Source organism: Centroberyx gerrardi, chromosome 9, assembly GCF_048128805.1.
Source record: "Centroberyx gerrardi isolate f3 chromosome 9, fCenGer3.hap1.cur.20231027, whole genome shotgun sequence".
Classification (NCBI taxonomy): domain Eukaryota; kingdom Metazoa; phylum Chordata; class Actinopteri; order Beryciformes; family Berycidae; genus Centroberyx; species Centroberyx gerrardi.
Genome location: NC_136005.1, coordinates 18,006,536 through 18,028,505, shown reverse-complemented (window position 1 = coordinate 18,028,505; position 21,970 = coordinate 18,006,536). Strand labels below are relative to the sequence as shown.

The 21,970-nt window shown below is 40.6% G+C and overlaps 1 protein-coding gene across 1 annotated transcript in view; it reads right to left on the bottom strand.

Moving 5' to 3' along the window:
- Positions 1-21,970, bottom strand: part of oca2 (oculocutaneous albinism II) — a 48,118-nt gene that overhangs the window by 21,125 nt on the left and 5,023 nt on the right. The window contains exons 4-18 of the mRNA XM_071923476.1: positions 21,351-21,548; positions 21,155-21,212; positions 20,563-20,635; positions 19,598-19,755; positions 19,363-19,445; positions 18,776-18,929; positions 15,307-15,378; positions 14,534-14,599; positions 12,927-12,983; positions 10,468-10,592; positions 9,304-9,442; positions 4,133-4,265; positions 1,213-1,360; positions 807-864; positions 580-688 (exon numbers count right to left, since the gene is read on the bottom strand). Coding sequence (XP_071779577.1) covers positions 580-688; positions 807-864; positions 1,213-1,360; positions 4,133-4,265; positions 9,304-9,442; positions 10,468-10,592; positions 12,927-12,983; positions 14,534-14,599; positions 15,307-15,378; positions 18,776-18,929; positions 19,363-19,445; positions 19,598-19,755; positions 20,563-20,635; positions 21,155-21,212; positions 21,351-21,548 — 1,631 coding nt within the window. The remainder of the gene's footprint in view (positions 1-579; positions 689-806; positions 865-1,212; positions 1,361-4,132; positions 4,266-9,303; positions 9,443-10,467; positions 10,593-12,926; positions 12,984-14,533; positions 14,600-15,306; positions 15,379-18,775; positions 18,930-19,362; positions 19,446-19,597; positions 19,756-20,562; positions 20,636-21,154; positions 21,213-21,350; positions 21,549-21,970) is intronic.

Here is a 21,970-nt window from a genome sequence, read left to right as displayed (position 1 = left end):
TGGCACACACTCCGATCCTGACAGACGTATCAGATCAGCTGAGAGGCGATATCAGTAAAAAACAATATCCTTTACAGCAGCAGATTGCTCTGTTTTCTTTGGAGCGACTCTTAGACCAGTTATTAGGTTATCATTGCAGTAATTACAGCTTTATTAAAGCTGTATTTTTCTTTTAACCTTTCTACAATGTAATCAGATATTCTCCTTGATTCCTACACAGAATGCCTAAAATTTGCAGCTTTCTTCACCTGTTCATTCACATGATTTTAGCCGAAATATGAAATGCAACAAAGTGGCTACTTCAGCTTTACCAGACGAATATTCATCAACACAGTTTTGTAATTACAGCACATGAATAGATTTGATGGGTCTAAACGCAGCACAGTATCCATGTAATTTGTTGGGTGCGTTTGCTTGTCAGCCCATTATTTGGGCTCATTTCAAATGCAAGGACAGAGGAAGTTGTGTTTTATAATTACACGACAGAACCTATAACTACCCAGTGGGGCCTGTAAAAACAATGCAATGATTCTTAATCATTAAGGCTTTCCTGCTCTAATGAGATGCTGCTGTGCTTACCGAGATCAAGATGAATGCTGGGAACAAAGGAGTTGAGAAAGAACATGAAGATCACCACACTGAGGACGGATACACACTTCACCAAGAGGACTTTGTCAGTTATTCTGTGCTGTGGACGAGAAAAATGAAGAAAAAAGAGAATTACATCATACAATTGAGTTCATCAGTGGGTAGGGGGATACATCTATTAGAGGTGAAGTATGAAAACCTATTGCCATTCAGGTTACCTTTTTTTGCAGTTCCTGAATGTTTTGCTCCCAGTTCTTATCCTCTTGAGAAATCTGCCTGTCAAACAGAATATCAAGGATTTTAATTTCATATTCTCTGAAAGTCCATCATTTAATTACACGCATTAACAAACATACATAACACTTACATGCATCAGCAAATTAATTTCTGTTTCAATTAAGATGTCTTGCTTATTGATGAGTTTCCCTTACACAATGCCTTCAGGATCAAACCAAAGGTCATATACAACATCGTGATGAACACTGAATGCTTTGTCTCGTTTCACACAACATGCACCTCTAATGTGGTCTTCATCATACGTGTAAGAATATAAACAGCAATTAATAAGGATCGTTTTCATGACCGGTTGTATATGCAAGTCTTGATTCTTTTTTTTTTTTTTACCTTTGGAAAGTTTTCATCATCTTGCGGAGCAGACTCTCTAGATTGAGCACTTTTTGCATCAGGAGGCATTTCACAGCTGTCTCCTCTCGGCTGGCGGGGTTAATGCGCTGGGCTGTCTGTCTCCAAACCAGGATCTCATGCTTGAGCTCTGGAGCAGGAAACACAGACCAAGAGGGAAGGCCACCTGTTCAGCGCATGACTGACAGATGAACTACACAGGCAACACACTGACAAAGTAGCGCGTAATATGTTGTGGGTTTGTTGGAAATAGCTCCAAGAGCCAAAGCCAACTAAGAAGGTATTAGGTTGTTTTCAGTCAATATGTTGTGAGCCCCCATCGAGGGACTAATGCAGCCAGGCGATGGGGCACATTGACCAGCTCTGGAGAAGCCAATGTTGAAGCAGAGATACAGCCGGAAGGAGCCGAACGCCCGTGTAGATATCAGTAGGTGCCATCCGCTGTCAGGAGGGTTGCTAGGTGACCTTAATACGATCTAATTGGCACAGGAAAAAAACATTCCTGTAAGCGAATCTACACAATTACCAATCGTAGCAGGGGCCTTGAGCTGATTTAGCCGCTCGCTCTCCCGGCCAGGACAAGCGGAGGCTGGTGTGAGAAGCCTAACCTCTGCAGGGAGGGATTTATAGATGCACTATCAGCTCTGCATTGAACGGTCACCGCAGCGCTCAGCAGTGGCTTTCTTCAATCTGCCCGGGCCGCACTTTGACAATGCAACAAACAGTTGGCCTTCTTCCCTTCTTAAATGGGAGGTGTTGCTGTGGTGGCGGCTCAGGAGTGGGGTCTTCTCTGTGGTTAGGATCTCTTGCTGAGGTTCTCTCACAGAGGGGATAAAGGCACGGCAGCGGTGCAGGTAAACACTGATAAGAGGTTACTTTGTCCCTCTGGGAGAATTGCAATCAATTTTGTGGAAAAATCCCTGGTTTATTTGTTTGGCCATTATCTATAAGTTGGAGGTCTCAAATGCAAAGATCTTTAGTTGCACCACATGGATCCTAGCATGGAGGACACAGTTACTATCAAAACTAAACAGACTATGTGGCTTTGCTGCTTATTAAAAATGATCTAATCCGACTCCTGGACAACATACTGAGTCTTCTGGAGGTGGTATAATTAACAGATTTTGTCTTCTGTTGATGGATGATTAAGGAAAACGAGCTGTGTACCACATGAGTTAAATAGTTCATAACATACTTATTAAAAACAGCCAATCAGAACAAACCACAAGTGGAAGGTTTCGGACTGCAGTAACATTGAAACCAAGATGGGAGTGTTGTGCTGCACCCAAACCACTGTCCAGAGGAGTGAAGCTGCTTCTCATTGCCAACTTGTCAAAGCCAACAGCTGAGCGTATCAGAACAGAGGGGATGTTAAGTGGCTTTCTGAGATGAGCCATGTGGTGTCTGGGACACTGGGTGAGTCACCAGACTCTCAAGGGAGCGAAGCTGGAGAAAGAGGTGAAAAGTGAAAGTGTTCCAACCCAGGAAATGATGTTGGACTTAGCCTACAGCCACGAGTAACAAGGTTATTATACTTCACTAAAACTAATTTTTACTACGTTTTTTGTTTTGTTTTTTAAACTAGGTTTGGAAAAATAACAGATGGAACTGAAAATGTATGAATAAATAATGCATTTATATATATATATAGTACATCAGATTCATTCTGCTTAGCCATGACCATCAAAAAATGAAATGAAATAAAATTATCTGATGAATTAAAAAAAACTGCTTTAAACCTAACTGAAACTAACTGAAATCCTGCTTAAAATTTAAAATAAGCTCCTTCACACTTCAATGTCTTTCTACCCATCACTGTATACGCCACATGTAAAAACACATTTTCCCTTTGCCAATATAAACTTCACTGGACTCTCTCGCTATATGGACATTTTCATTATAGGTGGCCCCAATGGGACTCAAAACCTGGATGCTGACATTGTTATCAAGTCTTCTACTATGACAACAGCCTCACAACAACAATCCGGTGTCTTTACAAACATAGTTATAAACCTAAAAACCTAAAAACATTAAAATCCCATCTGTGATTATAAAGCAGACAGAACCTGCTGCAGGGCTTTGTATTACGCAGTGACCACTGAGAGATCACTTTCCCCCTTATCAACTGACACACCGTAATGCAACGCTGTTATATCTGAGATGACAGGGTCATCTGATGAGGATGATGTGAGTGAATATTGTGGAAATTACCTCAGATGGAGGGGGGAAAGCTTCCAAAGCAGACACTGTACATCACATGGGCGAGTTAGAGGGCTGAGAGCGTAATGCCGAGTTAATTATGTTTCTCTGAGGTCACTGCATCCCGCAAGGAGGTGAGTAGCTGTGTATATGTGTGCAGATGCTCTTAGGGGGTTAATATAATAGAAAATAATAGAAAAGTCTGATAAATGATACTAGATTGTGCCTCTCAAAATCACCTTTCAGAGAGAAATCAGGTTGGAGAAAGAGAGATGAACAAAAGACAAGACAGGATAATCCCACTATCTATAAGGCTTTCTATCTGACTCATATAGGATTCAAAATATCCTGATTGACTTATATCGGATTTGTCCTATAAGACTATTAACGATCCCATCAATTGGACTCTAAAAGTCTTAATTTGGTTCTGAAATAAGAAAAATTCTCACTGGATTCTTAAAGCATTTCCTGCTGGATGCATCGTATCTCAAAAGTAGTAATACTATAGAAATAGTAGTAGTAGCAGTAGTAGTAGTAAAGGAAGTTATTCAGCTGCTCAGTGGAAATTGCAGCAGCAGTAGAGTACTGAATGGATAAATGAGATAAATACTGTTAAGTAAATACCACAAATGGCTGGAGTTTGTTAAAGTGGCTTCTTCATTTTACAGTGCGTGTATTCATTCCTGACAAGGCTGTCACTCACCGACGATTTCAATGGACTCTTTGTTGTACAGCTTTTTGTTCCAGTAGAGCATCCGTAGGAAAGGAAATGAGGTCAAGAGGACGAGGCATATTCCAAGGAACATGTATCCTGTAAAACCAGCAAAATCGATCCCCTGCAAGACACAGAATAATAATGTGTTATCGCTAAATACAAGCCTTAAAAATAAAAAAACTTCACTTGCAAAGATCCCCTTCAGATGTAACCATTTGTGTATAGAGATTAGAAAAAAGGGTTTCATGAAGGAATATAAAGTGTTGAGACAAGGCTTGTGGTTTTATGGGAAAGCATCTAGTTTGAGGTGTGAGCAGTAAAACAACCCAGCCATATATCTTGAAAAGAACTAATGGACGCAGGTGCATTTAACCTCTCATATGTAGCTCAAATAATCACTGTTGTGTCAGTTTGGCTAAGAATAGTGGTGCTGAGTTGTACACTGTAGCATTAAGTGGCACTATGAGCGATAAAAGTTTAGATATATAAGTGGCCTGGGGAAATGACGCTAGGAAATGAAGGTAGGAATTTGATCATGCAGCTCAACGGGGTGGCGATAATTGCATCCTTAAGGGTTTTTTTTCAGCTCCACCAAGCTCCAGTTTGGCATGGACCACATCTTACTTCCTGCATGAGAAAGAAATAGCTGCTCCTGGCTGGGGCTGTCCTCAAAGATCAGAGTGCAAATCCTTAAACACAGCACCATCATATCAGCAGCATGGCTGAAAATGTGCATATGTCCCTGTATGATATCATCTACACCCACGTGCCATTTGTAAACAAATAAAACCTTTAAGATGCACATTACAATGCCCGATTGTGCGCTGTGAGTGATTCACACTGTCATTGTACAAGTATGAAGCTAGACGCAGCAATAAAACTGGATAACAGTGACCTCTACAGGATATGGCATTTCAATTTCAATCAAAATAAGGGGGGAGGAGGGATGATTAAATTAAATATACAACAGACTATGCTACCAAGATGTAAAAAGAAAAAGAAAAATCTTCAACAGAGAATATACTGCAATCTCTGAGTTTAAAATAAGATATACTCACAGAACGTGAGCTGAAAGAACTGAAATATGTTCCACTGTTGACTTACAATGAAGCACATTATCTGAACTTGTATTCTTGCACGAATTTGCAGAATAAACCCCCAACACCGTCAATACTCCCTGCCTTTAGTAGCAGCTCAGTAACTGCCGTGGGAGGTGTGCAACAGACCAAATCCTTCAAGCATATCATCAATTATGTGGTAGATTCAGTGCAAAGGTTCCCTGGGATTCTACACAGCCTAATTTCATCACCATATAACCTCATTGCCTCACCCATGTAGTACAACTCAGAGTCCTCCTCCAAAGAGGCATGTTCTCTCAGTCTGCTGTGGCCCTTAAGGCAGCCATGCTGGGTTGATGCTAGATGCAAACTCTCATGGTTTTTGGTTGAACCCCATGTTTAGTTCTTGTAAACAAAACACCAAACCTCAGCACCTTTCTCTCTATCTCAAAAAATTTCTATCTCAACCCAACAGATCTGTGTAAAAATATATTCTGGCTGCTGCTGTACTTTCATCGTTTTTTTTTAAGCCCCATGGTTAGTTCTAGTAAACAAGACAGCAAACCTAAAAACTAAGGAATCTAAAATATGTCTATCTTGTCGTGATGTAATGTTCTTCAACTGTGACCCTGGTGCGTCCACATTTCAGACTCCATGGCGTCGCCTCTTCTGACTGGTTGGAGGATATCCATTTGGCAAGGAAAACCACCAGACTCGCTTAATAAAATGATACTAAAAGGAGTCGGAGATTTTGTATGCCGCATGCTACCTTGCTCTGTAACAAATCAAATACAAGGACACTCTGACGAGGGGCAGAATCACCTAAACACACACTCCACAGCTGTGCCACTCTTTCTATCTCTGGATCCCCCCCACCCACACACATACACACACACACACACACACACACACACCCTCCGAAATCCCCTCGACACAAGCAAGCAAGCAAGCAAACAAACAAACAGGCAAACACGCCCATGCATACACACACAAGCTGTCCTTATCAGAGGCCGGACAAAGCTGAATGAGCGCACTCCGGTGTCCCTGCTGCTCCGTCACCTGGGAAACCGAGCCAAGACAAACTGGACAGTGGGCCGTGGGTGACTGGTATACGGCGGCAGCTATAATGGAGGAGCCCACATACCGCTGCGCCCACAGAGAGGCTGAAATGTCACACATAGTGCACAGATGCCACATCCAGCAGTTGGGAAAATGTCACGTCTTCTAGTGATGTAGCATTATGCCTCGCTGATCATAAGTAGAGTGAAGGTTATGAGAAGAGCCTAGAAACGATTTGCCCTTTCACTGACAAAGACCGATCTGATTAACTCAACAAAATGCTCTTACTGCTGTATTGCCATCATTTATTGTCAAAAGCTGTGATATAGTCGTTCAAGGGGACGGGTTGCTTTCTAAATGGGTTTCCAAAATACCATGGGGTGATGGGAAAATAATCTAAGTAATGTAAGGAAATAATGTAAGAGTGCAATCATTCTCATTCTAGTCCCAATCTACTGTCAATTACACTAAGAAGTGCTTTGTCACTATCATTTGATCCAGGTTAGTTTGAAGTTGCACAGCAACGGGACTTGGTGGCGTTTGTGGCACAAAGACATACTGTACGTTGTCATAGAGGCCAAGATGAAGGGAGTTTTGCATACGTCACGCCACGAGAGAAGAGCTGGAGGTGTGGTTCGAGTTGCACCGTTTCCCACATCATTGCATCAGGACTGACAACGTTTCATGTCTCTCTCCACGACTTTAATCACAGAGACCCTTATCCCAAAGCAAAAGATCCCCGGCATGCCAATCACAGAGGAGCAGCACCACGCCAATATGAGATGGTGTCAAGGTGCAGGTGGAGATGTTGCGGGAAGCAGAAATGCTCGGAAGGGATTAGTCCACGTAGGCGTCAGACATGATTAAATGTGCTGGAGGATGGGAATTCTCAGCGCTGCTATGTTGCCTGTAATTACTGTATAAAGCACAATTCACAGGCTATAGCACAATTAAATGTATGTTAAATATGCTGCAAAGGTAATACTTTAAATGAGGAGGTACATATTACATGTCGAATTCTGATAAAAATGTGAATGTAAGAAGACAGTATGTAACGTATTGGACAGGTGCTTTGAAATAGAGAGGGGGGCACTGTTTCCAGTGTTTTGACAATTTTAATTCCCATGATTTATGATGGCAGCAGCAAAACTATAAATTGGTCTCGCAACACTGCCATTACATCTCCATTCATCACCTGTACATCAACGTAAATAAGGGCCATGAGTGTGTAAACACATGGACAGATTGTGCTGAACTGAGATAACACATATACAACCCAGCAAACACAGATGATTAAATCGCCCCATAACATATATGCAAAGCTCATGTCAGTCACTCTAAATGTTATATTAGATCATAAATGTCATTTGTTATATGGGGAATATGAAGGCTTCAGTTTCTCTCAGTAAGATGTGTTTTTGAACAGAGAATGTCTGCAGGAACACATGCTGTTTTCTGCAAACTCTCACCTTCAAGATACGGTGAGCGCATGACGCTCCAACACGCAGCGACTAAAATGGTCAATAGAAATCGCCCAGCAGGTAACAAAACAAAAGCCTTGACCTGCAGAGGACCCCGTGAAAGAATTCCTCCGCAGCTACAATCCAGTACATCCGCTGATAGTAGGTGATTTACAACGCTATTGGATGTGTGCCCAAACTAATGTTCTAATAAAGGGAACAGAACCTCAAGCACAGAGATAAAAAAACCCTCTGTATTTCATGAACCAGACAGAAAATAACAGCAGCAACCTCCAGGGAGAGAGAGATTTGAGTGCATCTCCAAGTGCCAACACACATATGTAGATTTCTTACAACATCTAGTGACAGTTAATAAATCAAGAGTTGGATTTAGACAAAGTTAATGTGGCAACTTCCCTAGATCTCTGCAACCAAGCACCTGGGGAGATCTCAGTTGATCCTGTCAAGATATATGGAGCCTGGTGCTACACAGTCTCAAGTCTACTCAGTCTTAAGGTTATAACACACCTTGCTATTTCTCCTTCCTGCCATTTGTAGAGATTTAGAAATCCGTGCCATGTCATGTATTTTTGTTTGCTGGTATGCTGAAATAGTAATACAGCTCCAGTCTGTCGCAGAAGGGTTTGTTTGGCATAATTACTGTCAGCCGCACCATGTCTATTTATTAAAGTAACTGAAGTGACGCTGAAGTGACGCTGAAGTGACGCTGAAGTGACGCTTTTCAGAATGAACCAAAGGCCTTGTCATAACACGAGTTTGTTTATACCTACACACATATGAATAGAGCAGAAAGGTGCTTAACAACCATGCTGTCAAAGCCGCTAGTCTAGTCACATTATGAATTTCATTATATTCAGGTTGGGGTTAGGGTCAAAATAAAAGAAACACCGGCATGAAGTGTTTCTAGTCAGTGATGGTGGCTCTGTAACAACGTGGATTACTGTTTCTAGTCCGGATCCACTCACCTCCTAGAGGGCAAGGTCAGCGCTAATCACTGCTAACAATCTTGAGCGATCGTCTCGGTCATTCGTCTTTATGATCGTGGCGGACAAAGCCGCCTCAGTCACTGTTTCTCCCAACAACGCTCATCCGAGAACCTTTGTGCTTATTAAGAAGCCCCTGGAATACAACTAGCGTTATTGTCTCGCTTTCAAAAACCAGCTGGGTGACCACTTGTGGCCTTGTTGGTAGGGGAATTATCCATCCAGAAATCTCCATTCTCATCACAAAACAAATGCCTAATGGGCTGAAGTTGATAGTCGTGACTAGAATTTGACTCCACACCTTAGGTATGTTTGGACTGATTCCATGCCATTAGACACACACCAGTACAGAGACACCAGCCCCCCTCACTGTGGAGAGACATGATGCTAGTGTGCTCCTCATTTTGCCATTCCCCTGTAGTACATGTCTCTGTATGGTTCAAACAGCCATTTAGGGCTTTTTTTGCGTGTAGAGCATTATGTGTGCTTTACTTGTCGCCTGGTTCATGTGTCAGATTACACCAAGCTGATCTGTTATATCATTACAAGTTTGGGCAGAGAGCTGTGAAAGTGCCTACTTCCTTGCGCAGGTCCTGATTTGATACTATAATCACATTGGGTGGATCTCCGACAGCTGTGGCAGCCCCTCCAATGTTGGTGAAGATTACTTCTGCAATCAGGACATGTCTGGGGTCTAGATTAAGCACCTCACACAACCTGCAAAATCAGAGAGAGACAGAAAAGCCCTTTAGTCCTGATTAGATTGCAACGAGTGGGAGAAATAAATATAGTAAAAAAAAAAAAAAGATAACCAGAATTGGTCCATTTACACTGTGGTTGCATGGGCTATCCTTCCTGTAGGCCTGGTAACAAATTAGAGTACTATTTTGGAAGGATCTGCATTGTGTATTGCGTGATTTGAGTCTGATTTGAGTGAAGTCGAGGTTTCATCTGTACTCTGACCTGCCGGCAGCGAAAACAATTGTGAGAACTTAATAATGGCTCACTGTACGGACAGAGTCCAAGGGTAGAAAACAGAGACACTAACAATGAGAAAGAGACAGCGGTGGGCAGAGCGCATACAGTTTATCTCTAAGAGACTACAGTGCAGTAAATTGTAGCTTCTCTGTAGTAGTTCTATTTTTAGGGATGTAATGTGGGTTTGACTGCGCTGGAACATATTCAGCTTTTTTCAGGAAGGAAAGCATTTTCAACAGAGATGGGAAGTTACACATTACATGTTGCAGGGAACAGTGATCTGTAGAGTGATGTGACTATTATAAAATAGTAACTATAACCCTTTACAGTTATGGGAAAATGACGCATTACAGATTAAATAGATTACAGATGTTTTCTGGATACAAAATCTTGGAGAAAAAACATTTTAGACATTGATTTCCAAACATGGACGCTAATTAAAATCAAAGATAGTTTTGTGCTCTGTGCTCATCACACAATGTAAACTGTTGTCAGCACATTACATAAGCTATTGCCAGGCAGAATGAATGTTTAAGGAGGTGAGGGAATTTAGGCTTTAATATCTTCAGAAGCTATAACAATGGTTCTGTCACACCGGATTTCTTTGAATAGTAAGTGCTCAACCACAATACTATATGACAAGTTTTGTAACAGGTATTTCTGAAACCATACCTAAGATTTTAAGATTGTTCAGGACCTTGAATATTGCTTTTCTGATAACTGCTATCTGATGTGCAGCGACATTTTAAATGGTTAGTATGTACCTTATGGTGACGGGGGTGAAAAGCATCATAGTGGTCACATTGTCCAGAAAAGCAGAGAGGATGGCCGCAATAAGACAGAGGATGATGATCATGGGCCACACTCTTCCTCTGGATAACTGGTAAGCCTGCAGGGAGAAGTAATACTCCATGATGAGTCAATGATAAAGGCAATTAAGATCTCATGAAGTGCATGTCTCAATTCATTTCCAATCCAAGTGTGGGAGCGATTTAAGATCAAAGGGAAGTGAGTCAAAGTAATCATTCAGCAGTGTTGCTGAGGCTGAGCTCTTATTCTAACGCCTCTGAGATGTGGTTCAGGCTTTTTTAGTCATTACAGAATACCGATGCAGTTTATCTACGGAGAAGAAAATCACTTTATACAGAATCAATTTCTTAAAGAATAGAAAATCATGACTGTAAATCCAGTGGTTAAAGTTATAACTTCTTAAGAGAAACAGCAACTGCTGGATCTTGAACATCAAAAGGAGGATTCTGAGGTTGAGACAGAGCAACCTTTTCATTCCAACCAAAATTACAGTGATATATAAAATGATTTCACTGATATTAAAAAGATTTATTAGAAATACAGCAGTGCTGTGCTGTTTATAAAATTATTGATCGCTCTTGCAGCTTTCACTAGACACAGTAGGCTAAACATTGTTGCAAATTCTTTGTCACAAATGATTTAAGCATTACTAGGAAATGTAATAATGTCAGTTACTTGCTCACTTCAAATAACATGTTAATACATGAACTTAATTGATTTATTACAAATGGCTTACTGTATTTGATAAATGCATAATGCTTCAAAGGTGCGATCAAACCTCAGCTGTAAACACGGTAAGCCTATTTGTTGGGTTGGTGCAGCTTCTGTGTCAGACTGGAGGGGAACTAAACTGCCATGGAGCAGCTTGGCTATGGAGGATATACAGTATGTTGCTGTTATCGTTTTTGAGCCAGCCCAGCTTTGAGCTCACATTGTAGAGGCAAAAAAATCTGAATTCACTCGAGATCAAGCTCAACCCAGCTGGTTATCTACCTAAATCCTGCTTCCTGAAACACACGGCAGGTTGATTTTGCTACAGTCTTTACAAACCGTACAACTTTAAACAAACCATTTAGTGCTTTAAATGCATTCACTACATGTTTAATACGCACTATTTCATAATGTCATCATGTGTTCAGCAAATCAAATTGCAGGTGAAAATGTCTCCAAACTAATGAAATAAACAGGTACAAAGTAAGTAGTGGGATGATCTTTGCACCAGGAGTGGCACTATACTCTGATTTAAAACTGCTCTGAGCAGACAGGTCCTGCACCTTCAAGGGCAAGTGGAATAGCCACTCAACAGAGAATTACACACACACACACACACACACACTCTCACACACTCACAAACACTATCTTCCTTAAGCCTTAAGCGCCGGTACCAACGTTAAGCCCACGGGAGTGGCTCAGGGTGGCCACCTTTTGTATGTAATAGCACAATGTGTCAGAGCTGCTAAGCTGTTCTCTGAGATGGTATTTTAATTTGGAGTGCCTGCCCTTGTCCAACACCCACTTAAAATTCATGAGCCTGCATGATCCCTCTGTTCCCCAGGTCTGAGCGCTACCTACTGTACCTGAAGGACAAAGGCACTCGCCCTCCTCCACCATCCATTGAGAACATTCAGGATTATACTTGAGCATCCTGGTTTTGTTTTTGGTAGGAAACCTTGACCTTGCATAGAGAGGTTGAGAGTGTTCCTATCTTCTGGTTGCAGAATAATTTGAGACTAATTTGAGAACATGTATTCCTTTTTCATTTTGTAGGATAGATGCGAATTTTAAAGCAACCAGAGAAAACAGCGTCACCAAAATTAATTTTACATTCTCATTAGGGTCTGAATATGCAACCATAAATGAATAAATAAATAACTTCATTACAGGTCATGTCTATTAGTCGGTGCTGGGTACTGTCAGGTTTAAAAACAGCTTCTCAAAGCAAGAAATGCTAAACAAATTCAGCTCATTTCAAAAGACAGCATAGACCTAGTTTTTCTGAACTTGAGCATGAAAACAAAACTGAAATGTCACTGTTGGCAGTGTTTTATACCAGTGTATTTCTGGGTCAGGATGCAAAGGGAGGCATCACAAGTTGTTAGGTTATCTTACACTGCAAAGGCCTTCCTGAATCTTGGTCAAGTAAGATAAGCCACAATAAAAAAACTGTAGGCTTGGCTAATGTCAGTGGTAATTTCAGAAACAGCTCAAAGACTGCAGTTTCCCAGGCAATTCTAAAATGCCAAGAACACTGAAACAGTTGGTGGCTATTTTCATAGAGACTTGGAAAACTAAACTAAAATGGCACGTCACTCGGGTGAATGGTAAAAAGTTAACATGCAAACGGTATACTCCATCCCATTGATTCAACCGATTTTGCAGCTGATTTTTGGTCATTTCAGTGTAGCCAACTCACCTTCACAGCACAATAGTCAAAGAACCCAGTCTCCGAAAATATGGCCACCAGTACCATCTGCAAGAAACGGAGGAACACATTTGTAAAACCTAAATCTCATTATCTAACAAGATAATACTTCAAAAATTACTATATTCTCTTCTATGCACAAAATTTTGGTACAGCCAACAGTAAACCTGAACTTGCACTGCCATAAATCCACGTGCTTGATACTGACAGAGAGGTAAGATTACATAAAGAATAGTTTAACTGTCAAGACACAAGAAGGTGCTTGTTTTCACAAAGATCTGTCCAATGAGATCAACTTTCAGTGTTCTATCATGTTCCTTTTCTCTGACACTAACATTACAACAATCAATGTGTTGGCCATGATGACAACACAGCTGAATGAGCGCAAAGTAGGACATGGCAGTCTGTAAAATAACAGTTTTTAAAGAGGTCTGCCAAAGGATGGTGACATTTCCAAGCTGCCTCCACTTTCTGAGACAATGTGCTGTTGCAGAAAGTAATATGAAAACAAATGTATATAATATATAAATAGTTTAATGTCATCATACCATATATATAGTATATACATATATCTTTAAAAATGTATTTGCATGTATTGCATTTATGTTTGGAAAGTTTTATGATCCAACAGCATTTGATCTCACTACGCAGTATGTAGCAGAATGAGATTAGATTTTCAATGGCAGGAATTTCTGGATCACTATGGCACATGGTGAAGATACATAAGTGTGTTGACAGTGGAAGTTGTCTAAGGATCTACAATTTGTGGCCATGCATCATTATGAAATCTAGGCATTATTGATCCAGTTGTAACATCTTTTATGTGAATGATAAGCAGACCTGGGTCAAATAATTATCTGAAATACTTCACAAAGTTTGTTTCAGTCAACATGAAGTAACAGGTGGGTGGGGTTTGCCTGTAAAAATGTATTTGGTTCTGGTTTCTGGTTTTGGGGTAGGTAAGTTATCATTCACAGAACATTATTTTTTGTAGCTTTCAGACAACCTTCTCTGACTGGATTAATTCAGGCTGGTGCTAAATATCATTAGATGTGACAAACTCCACCCATCTGTCCCTTTAAGCAGGGTAAAATGAACGCTTCAAAACAAGAAGAAGTATTTGCAAATACATTTGACCCAGCTCTGATGATTAGTGATGGATATTTCATCACAGATGTAACATGCTGTACAGTTATAATGTGCCGCTCTCAAATGGACCAAAATGAACTTGAATATTTCATTCCAAGCTTCAGTTCAGCCATTTTTTTTTTCTTTCATAGTAACTTTTCAGACGTACTCTTTAATTTTATACTGGACTTGATTGGACGTGTTTGTTTCCATGGAGACAAGCTTTGAAATCGTCAAGATCACTAAAGACTTGCCTCCATAGAAACAGAATGCAGTGGCAGTAGTTCTGAAGGCTGATGGAAAGTGTATAGAGCAGATAGACAGAGGATGTCAGAGTGCTGATTGTATTAGAATGTAAATAGCAGTATCATTAAATGAAGATTTTTCTGCGTAAGATCTTACGAACCAGACTATTTCAAAGGAGATTTTTTTAAGTATGAACATTTGATCTACATCTGAGTTTGTCTCACCATGCCGAACAGAAGAGCCAGAGTCTCGTAGTCGATCCACTCCACCACAGTCACCAGACTGGGTCGCTGTGGGAGAGACAAACAAAAATTAGATGTTGCTGGAAGAAATGAAACAGACAGCTGTAGGAACGAAAGACAAATATTGTTTTTCTTCTTTCATATTTTCTTTTTCAACAACATAGTTTCAACACAAGGTTGCTTTAATTCATCTAGCTGGTGGTACGTGTTATTGATTTTCCATCCAAAGCTTGTTGCATTAGTAGTGGCTATTACAGCACATGGGAGGGGGGGATCACTCTTGTCCATTTTTCTCTGGCTGAGAGCTACTCTGCAACATCTAAAATATATACAGTAGGTTGTGTCTGTGAATGCAATTTGAACCTCCATTTACAAAAGATGGTAGTCCAAAAACCAATGGGGCTGAGCAGAAAATATCAGAGGGATTTACAAACAGCTCTGACATGAGATCTGTGTTGAAGGGAAGAAAGCCTGTATATAAAGGCTGGCTGGGGTCTGGAGTGTCAGCTGGCTTGCTTGCAAATTTAGTTCAGTTTTCTTGATGCCATTCACTAGTTTTGAACACTATATCTCCTCCCTGGCCCAGAGTGCAGGATAAACACCCTGAAAGGATGAACAACAGGAAGTCTAATAGTGCTTCGAGTTTACAGACATGAGTGCCCGGTGGCAGAAGGCACTCTGGTACTTGGAGGACCAAATTTTACACACACCGGTGTTTTGCAGCTCACTAGAATGTAAAAGGAAAAGAGTCTTACATCACCAATGACAGCAAGAGCAGCTAAAGCCGCCAAAGACCCCAACATGGCAGCTAGAGTGCGGTGCACAATCTGAAAAGTCAAAAGACAAAAGGAAGTTAATGCCTCTGAATTAAAGATAATAAATATTAGATATCAGAAATATTTAATATAATGACAGTCATACTTAATTACATTTCTCCCTCAGTCAGTGGTTCTCTCTATCTCCCACTGTGTCTCTCTAACTTCCTCTCTCTCTCACAAACACACACACATACACACACACATGCATCTTCGAACATTTTCAAAACTGCACATAAGCACTTCAGGCAAATATTCTCCATTTTAACATTCATCCTCCACCTTCATCAAAAGTTGAGGGCTACTAAGTGCAAGTTGCCCTAATTAGGTGTGAACTGTTGTGGTTGCCTTCATGCTGTCTGAGGGAAGTTGCAGTTAAAAGATTATTGTTTTGGGTTTTTTAATGATCACTATGTCTAAAGCAGCAAGGACTGCAGACAAGAACAGAAACACTAAGTCTTGTAATTCCAGCAAAAACCCCTGATTTTCTGTAGAGGCCACAGCCGACTGACAAAAGCGGCTGCAAAGGAAAGTGATGCCTAGTAGTGAACTGGCTTGACAGACTGATGTTGATGCAGCAGATTGAATGGGAACTCCCTGATTAGACAGAAGTCAGATGGGAGCAGAGGCCGCTTCCAGTGGGAGATTCGGTCAAAGTAACGTTAAACACCTCAGACCTTCTGCTTCTGGTCTTACCAATGGGAATTCAAAGAGACATTTTCAGTTACATTAACCTAAATATTCTGAAAGTCAAGTGTTTGCAAGACATAATTAGTAAACAACATGTGGTTTACAGTGGTATTAATAGGAAAGATGAGCCAAAAATAAGCTTGGTGAGACAGTGGACAGTGAGATCTATGGTAGAAGCATCTCCCATTTTCCTCTGTGTGAGATATCCCGAAAAGCAGAATGTCAAGGATATTACAGACAATTTCATGATGCTCTTAAGAGCCACTCTGATCCACCAGGCTCTCCCACCACAGTCATGTATGATGCATCCATTATTAAAAATTGAGGCCTATGATAAGCGTGGCTGTATGTTATCAGGCGGCAAAGCCCCGCTGCTCCTCTGACATCTTCATTTCATCGCAATAAATTCCAGGAAAAGTAGGTCACCTTATGTATATTGGCGAGTGCTGAGGCTGCTCCTGGTGAGGAGGCTGTGATTGGGATCTATGGCCTTCGCCTCGACCGAGAACGAGAGGCTAGGTGGAAAAGTATGGGTAACTCTTAAGTTCTATGAATAATTACTGCTTTGCCCTCAATTCTTGCCCATGAAGTTTTTTTTTTTATTTTAATTTGATCAAAGACAAGTATCCAAGGCCACACAGAAACTCTCCTATCCCGCAAATAATTAACTTCTGACAATACTATAAAATAACGTTGATTAATGGCACCGGTCCAAGAGTACAGGACCTGGAGGCGGCCGATCTCCAATCACAGCAAGCAAACTACAAGGATTAATCAACTAACAAGGATTAATCAAAGTCATGAATCTCACAGTCAGATTGTCGGGCTAATAAAGAGGAGTTCATGTTTACTCTATTTCACGTTCCTCTGAGCCTTTAGTAAAAATGTAAGAAACAGAGAAAAATCCAACAAATTCTACTTCATTTAGGCCATTTTTTTTTTACGGTAAAAGCATTGTTAGATTTTCAGTATGTTCACTCTGTTGTCAGTTATACAGTAATGCCGTTTGATGAGAATGACAATCACTGTCTTTAAAGTACTTGAATGCATATTGACCTCGCTGTATTGTTCAACGCCAAACTGGGTCTTGTCATTCACGATGAGTAATGACACAGACACTACAGACTTTCAGAAAGTACTTTGTGCCAGATTACATCTCTCTAGATAATGGATAAAGGAGAACAAAGCCACCTTCCCTTTCTTTCTTTGGCTTTGTCAAGAATACAGAAAGGAAAAAAATGTTGCAATTTCCTGTGATAGTCATTGGACCTTAGAACTCAGTAAGAACACTGCAATAAAATGTCCATCAAAAATAAGAAATGTGTGTGCAATTACCAATAGTCTGACTGCCCCCTTTGTCATTTATTTTCATCATTTTGTCTGTGGACACACAGAATATCACAAGATCCTAAATGTGAGAGAAGGCGCTCACTCATCAAATAGCTTGTGTCTATTTAATGGAGAGAAAAAGTCTCTGCAGAGGATGTTGGACTTTGACAAGTGGAGACCTGACAGAAGTGAAGTTGGATGACATCTGAGGGCGGGACGAGCAGATTGTTCGCCTTTTTTTTTGTTGGGCCGTGTCTGAATAGCCATGCAGTGTATGCTCTTCTACTTTGGAGAGATTCCCTGCCCTTTCAATTAAGTAGAGGGTTTGAACGTGCGGAGCTGCCAGGAACAGAGACGACACACGAGAGTCTGAGCAGAGCGTAACTGTGCGTAACTGTCATCTCTCATGGCCTGGTGTTGACTGCCCCATCATGAAATTGGCCCTGCCAGCACAGCTTAGCGAGTTCGCACCTTGTCATGCTCAGGGAGATTAGTCCGTCTAATTAAAACCAAACACACTCGCTGCAAATGTGCTAAAATTGCAGGTGTATAACTGGGGGACAAACAAGCCTGCTCAAAATAAGCTTCTACTATATGGAGTGGGTAACACTTCATAATAATGATAACTAACACATGGTGAATTAATCATTAATATTCATTAATTATAATCAAATGGTTAAGTAGCCTAACTAATTGATGGTTAGTTCATTTCCTATATTGTTTACTAATTAATAGAAAATTACATAACGCACATTATTTAATCACTAATTAATGACATTAATTAATACATTCATCATTTATACATTGTATTATAACAGTTAAGAAATGAAATCAATCATTTTTCATTGCCTTAGGTAACAATGTGTTAATCATTTGTTATTCTCTTTTAAATACTTAGTTAATGATTCGTAAATGATTAAAAAATGATTTGATTGATCTGATGTTTAAAATGCTTAGTAAAGGGTTAGTTAACAAGTAGTTTTTAAACACTAATTGCAACTGATGACCACTGAAAATGTCAAAAGGCTATCAGCTAAGAAAGCAAAATACTAATATAAAATAATAGTAAAATAAAAGAAAATATATAAAATGACAAATGACAATGAAAAATGCACATTAATTGCTCATCAATAAATATGAAATAATAATTAATTCACCATTTATTACAGATTGTGATTATAAAGTGTCATCATGGAGTGTTGATATTTGTTCACTGTTAGAGAAATTCTTGCACACATGAACACAGGAGCTGCACAAAGTATATCTGTGTGTGTGAAATGGATTTTTTTGACAGCTGTAGTATGTGTTACACCTTTCCAACACTGCAGCACGGACTGCAAATGAACTTGATCCGTATCCAAAGAGAGGATGAGCATTATTGTCCGTTTACCTCAAAGATGATGAGAACGTAAACCCCAGTCAGGATGATTCCAGCGATGGCCACCTGCGTCTCCACGTTGACAAACAGCGACTGGTGGGTCATGGAGAGCGGCACCACCTCGTTATCCTGCAGGAAGGCCTGAACACTGACGACGACCGGCCCGCTGGTGGGAAGGGAAACAGCAGGAATTATCTGAATGCTTTATCTGGATTTTCATTTATACATCCATCTGTACCATGAATGTGTTTTTAGATGAAACAGACTTTACTTAAATTGGAATATAATTTAGAATCTGATTGACCGCAGCAATATTGATACAGGGAAATGATGTGATGTTTCTGGTGTTGAAATCTGGCAGCTGATGCAATGCTGGTTAATTGTATCTGTTCTGTTAAATCAGTCTCCATCCAAAATGTCTCCAAAGTGAATCACCATGTCACCATTTAAAGAAGCTGTTGCATTACACTGATATTTGAAAGCCAAAACAATTCATGCCACTAAAGGCCACCGAACCCCTTAGTTTCCTTGCGCATGCTAAAATGAATCTCCAAAAAGACATACAGTGCTGCAAATGTGTCACACAGTGTTTAGGATACCTGCCGAGCATCTCGAATGTTTTTGTTATCAGTATCTGGTCACTTCGTTCACCATGTAGAGGAATGGTCCAGTTATGAATCACCTGTTCACAAACAATAGATGGAAAATGTCATTTGAATTACCTTTCCACAACCAATAAACACCTAACAGACGATACAAAGAAGAAGCAAAATGGAACAAAGGTCTCCAAATTCTGATCTCAAATCCAGAATGCATCATATGGAGGTTTTTCACCTGCTGAGCCCTCCTCCTCCGTTGTCCCGCCTCCTCAGTCTGCTCCACCTGGATCAGGATGTACTCTTGATTGGTGAGGTCAATCATCCCTCCTGTGAACGGCCCTCCCACCTGCAGCTTTAGCAAAGCGTTGTCACGGAAATCTGTCAGGTTCATTGCTGTGGGACACGGACAGTCAGGGAAGAAAACGCTGATATATTGAATGTATTTGTGCTTGAAAGGAGAATGACATTAAATCTTTTGAAGATTATCTCTGGTTTATTAGAGAGCACAGAATGGAGAGAAACAGAGAAGATAAGAGTGGGTGGAGTGACATGTGATAAAGGTTATGAGCCTGAAGCCACTGAGTCACCTGCCTGGTCCAAACCAGACTGACTCTCAGCTGGATCTCAGCTTGGTTGTTAGGCTACTGAGACACCCAGTGCTGCTGCACTTCATCTTTAAAATACTCTCTCCCTATGCCCTTTGACTTTCCAGCCTTTACTAGTGAGCAATCAGTCTGCCAGAAGTTTCCCTCGCCCACTAATCTGTCGCACTCATACAACTCCAAAGAAAGTGGATTGGAAATGATTGAAGCAGTGATTGTAACAGGGGCCGGGAAGATTTTCGAGTTATAAAGGTATATTATTCTGATACCATTATATTAATATAAAGCTCATTTAGATATAAAATGTAAAAAAAAAAAAACTTCAGTGGAGCAGCTCCTTGATTTTTGTCACATCACAAATTAGAGTCTTGTGTCTGCGTTTATTTATTATACCTCTTGGAACTGATTAGACTGCCAATGCCATAAGAATAAGTTAAATTCTTATATTCTGCTGTATTCCTCTCTAATGTTTAATTTCAGACCATATAAAATGCCAGTATGCTATTGTACAATTCCTGCCCCAAATCTATATTTCATTTTGTTGTTGTACACATTGTTTAGACTACGAGCCTCACAGTGACACAGTCGGAAAGGATACAGAAACTCTCTGTTGGTGAGACTGCCAACATCCTCCAGGGGTTGTCTCTGTCTGGATACATGCTGAAGAACAACTGAAAACACAACAAATGTATCAACATCTTTTCACTCATTCCATACAGTTCCCTCCACAGTTATTGGCACAGTTAGAAAGTAGTTAGTTAGATGCTTTGTTCCATTGCGTGTTCCTGTGGGTTTCCTCCACTTCTCCAGTTTCCTCTCCCATTCCAAAGACATGCAAGTCAGGCGGATTGGAGACTCTAAATTGCCCATATAGGTGTGAATGTGATTGTCCGTCTATCTGTGTTAGCTCTGTGATGGACTGGAGACTGGAGACCTGTCCAGCATGTTTCCCTGCCTTCTGCCCAGTGCATGCTGGGATAGGCCCCAGCCCCCCTGACTCTGAATAGGAATAAGTGGGTAAATTTGAATGTCTAGATATCCTGAGCACAGAATAAAGTAAATTTTTAGATTGTTTATTTTTACACTATTTCCATTTTGTCTTATCTTCCCAGTTGAGCCAATAACTCTGAAGGGCATTGTGATAAACCATGGTAACAATGCTAACAGATATGGTAGGCCCATCCACTTACAGTGCAGAGAACAACAATGGTAAAGATACTGGCAATTTTGGCGATCCTGAAGCAGCATCTGGAAAGACAAAAACAAGGGTTAAAATTTAGAATAGTATGGTAAAATATTCATTGGAACTTGCAACCAATCCGAGCTTTTGCACTGTCAGAATTCTCCACCGGCAATGTGAGACCTGAGGGAGAAGAAGGCGCTCACTTTACGTTACTGGTGAGTTTGAAATTGAGGTTGAGGTTGTCCAGGGGGTCGCTCTTGTCTGAGGAGCTGGAGCGGGACAGGGACAGGCTGGTGACCTCGCTCCCCAGCCGGTACCTCCTCTCCAGGTCCAGGGAGCCGTTGTTCCACGGCTCCTCCCCTCCCGCGAAGTTGGGGTCATGTAGGGTCATATAGGTTATACTGAAAGAACAAGTCATGGTTAAAACTCTGGCATCATCACATGCAAAAATTCCAGTTTCAGTGATAGTAACAGATACATCAGACCCCAAAAGTGGATGTAAGTCCTTAAATGATAAAATGTTCCTAATACTGAACATCAAAAACATCCTATAATCACAATTTCATTACACGAGTTGCACAGCGCTGTGAATTGAATCAATGTAAGAGGGGTTGTACAATGATGTTATAAGTTGAGCCATCTCATCAAGTCACACTGACATCATGTAATTCGATTTCATATGACATGACTGAGATTAAGGCAAAATATATAATCCCCTTTATCTGAAAAAGTGACATTACAGCTGCAGGATACTGGATAGCCTCAGTTGCGTGTACAATTGCCTGAGTGGAGACAATCTGATAATGTGTAACTGTTCCCGACA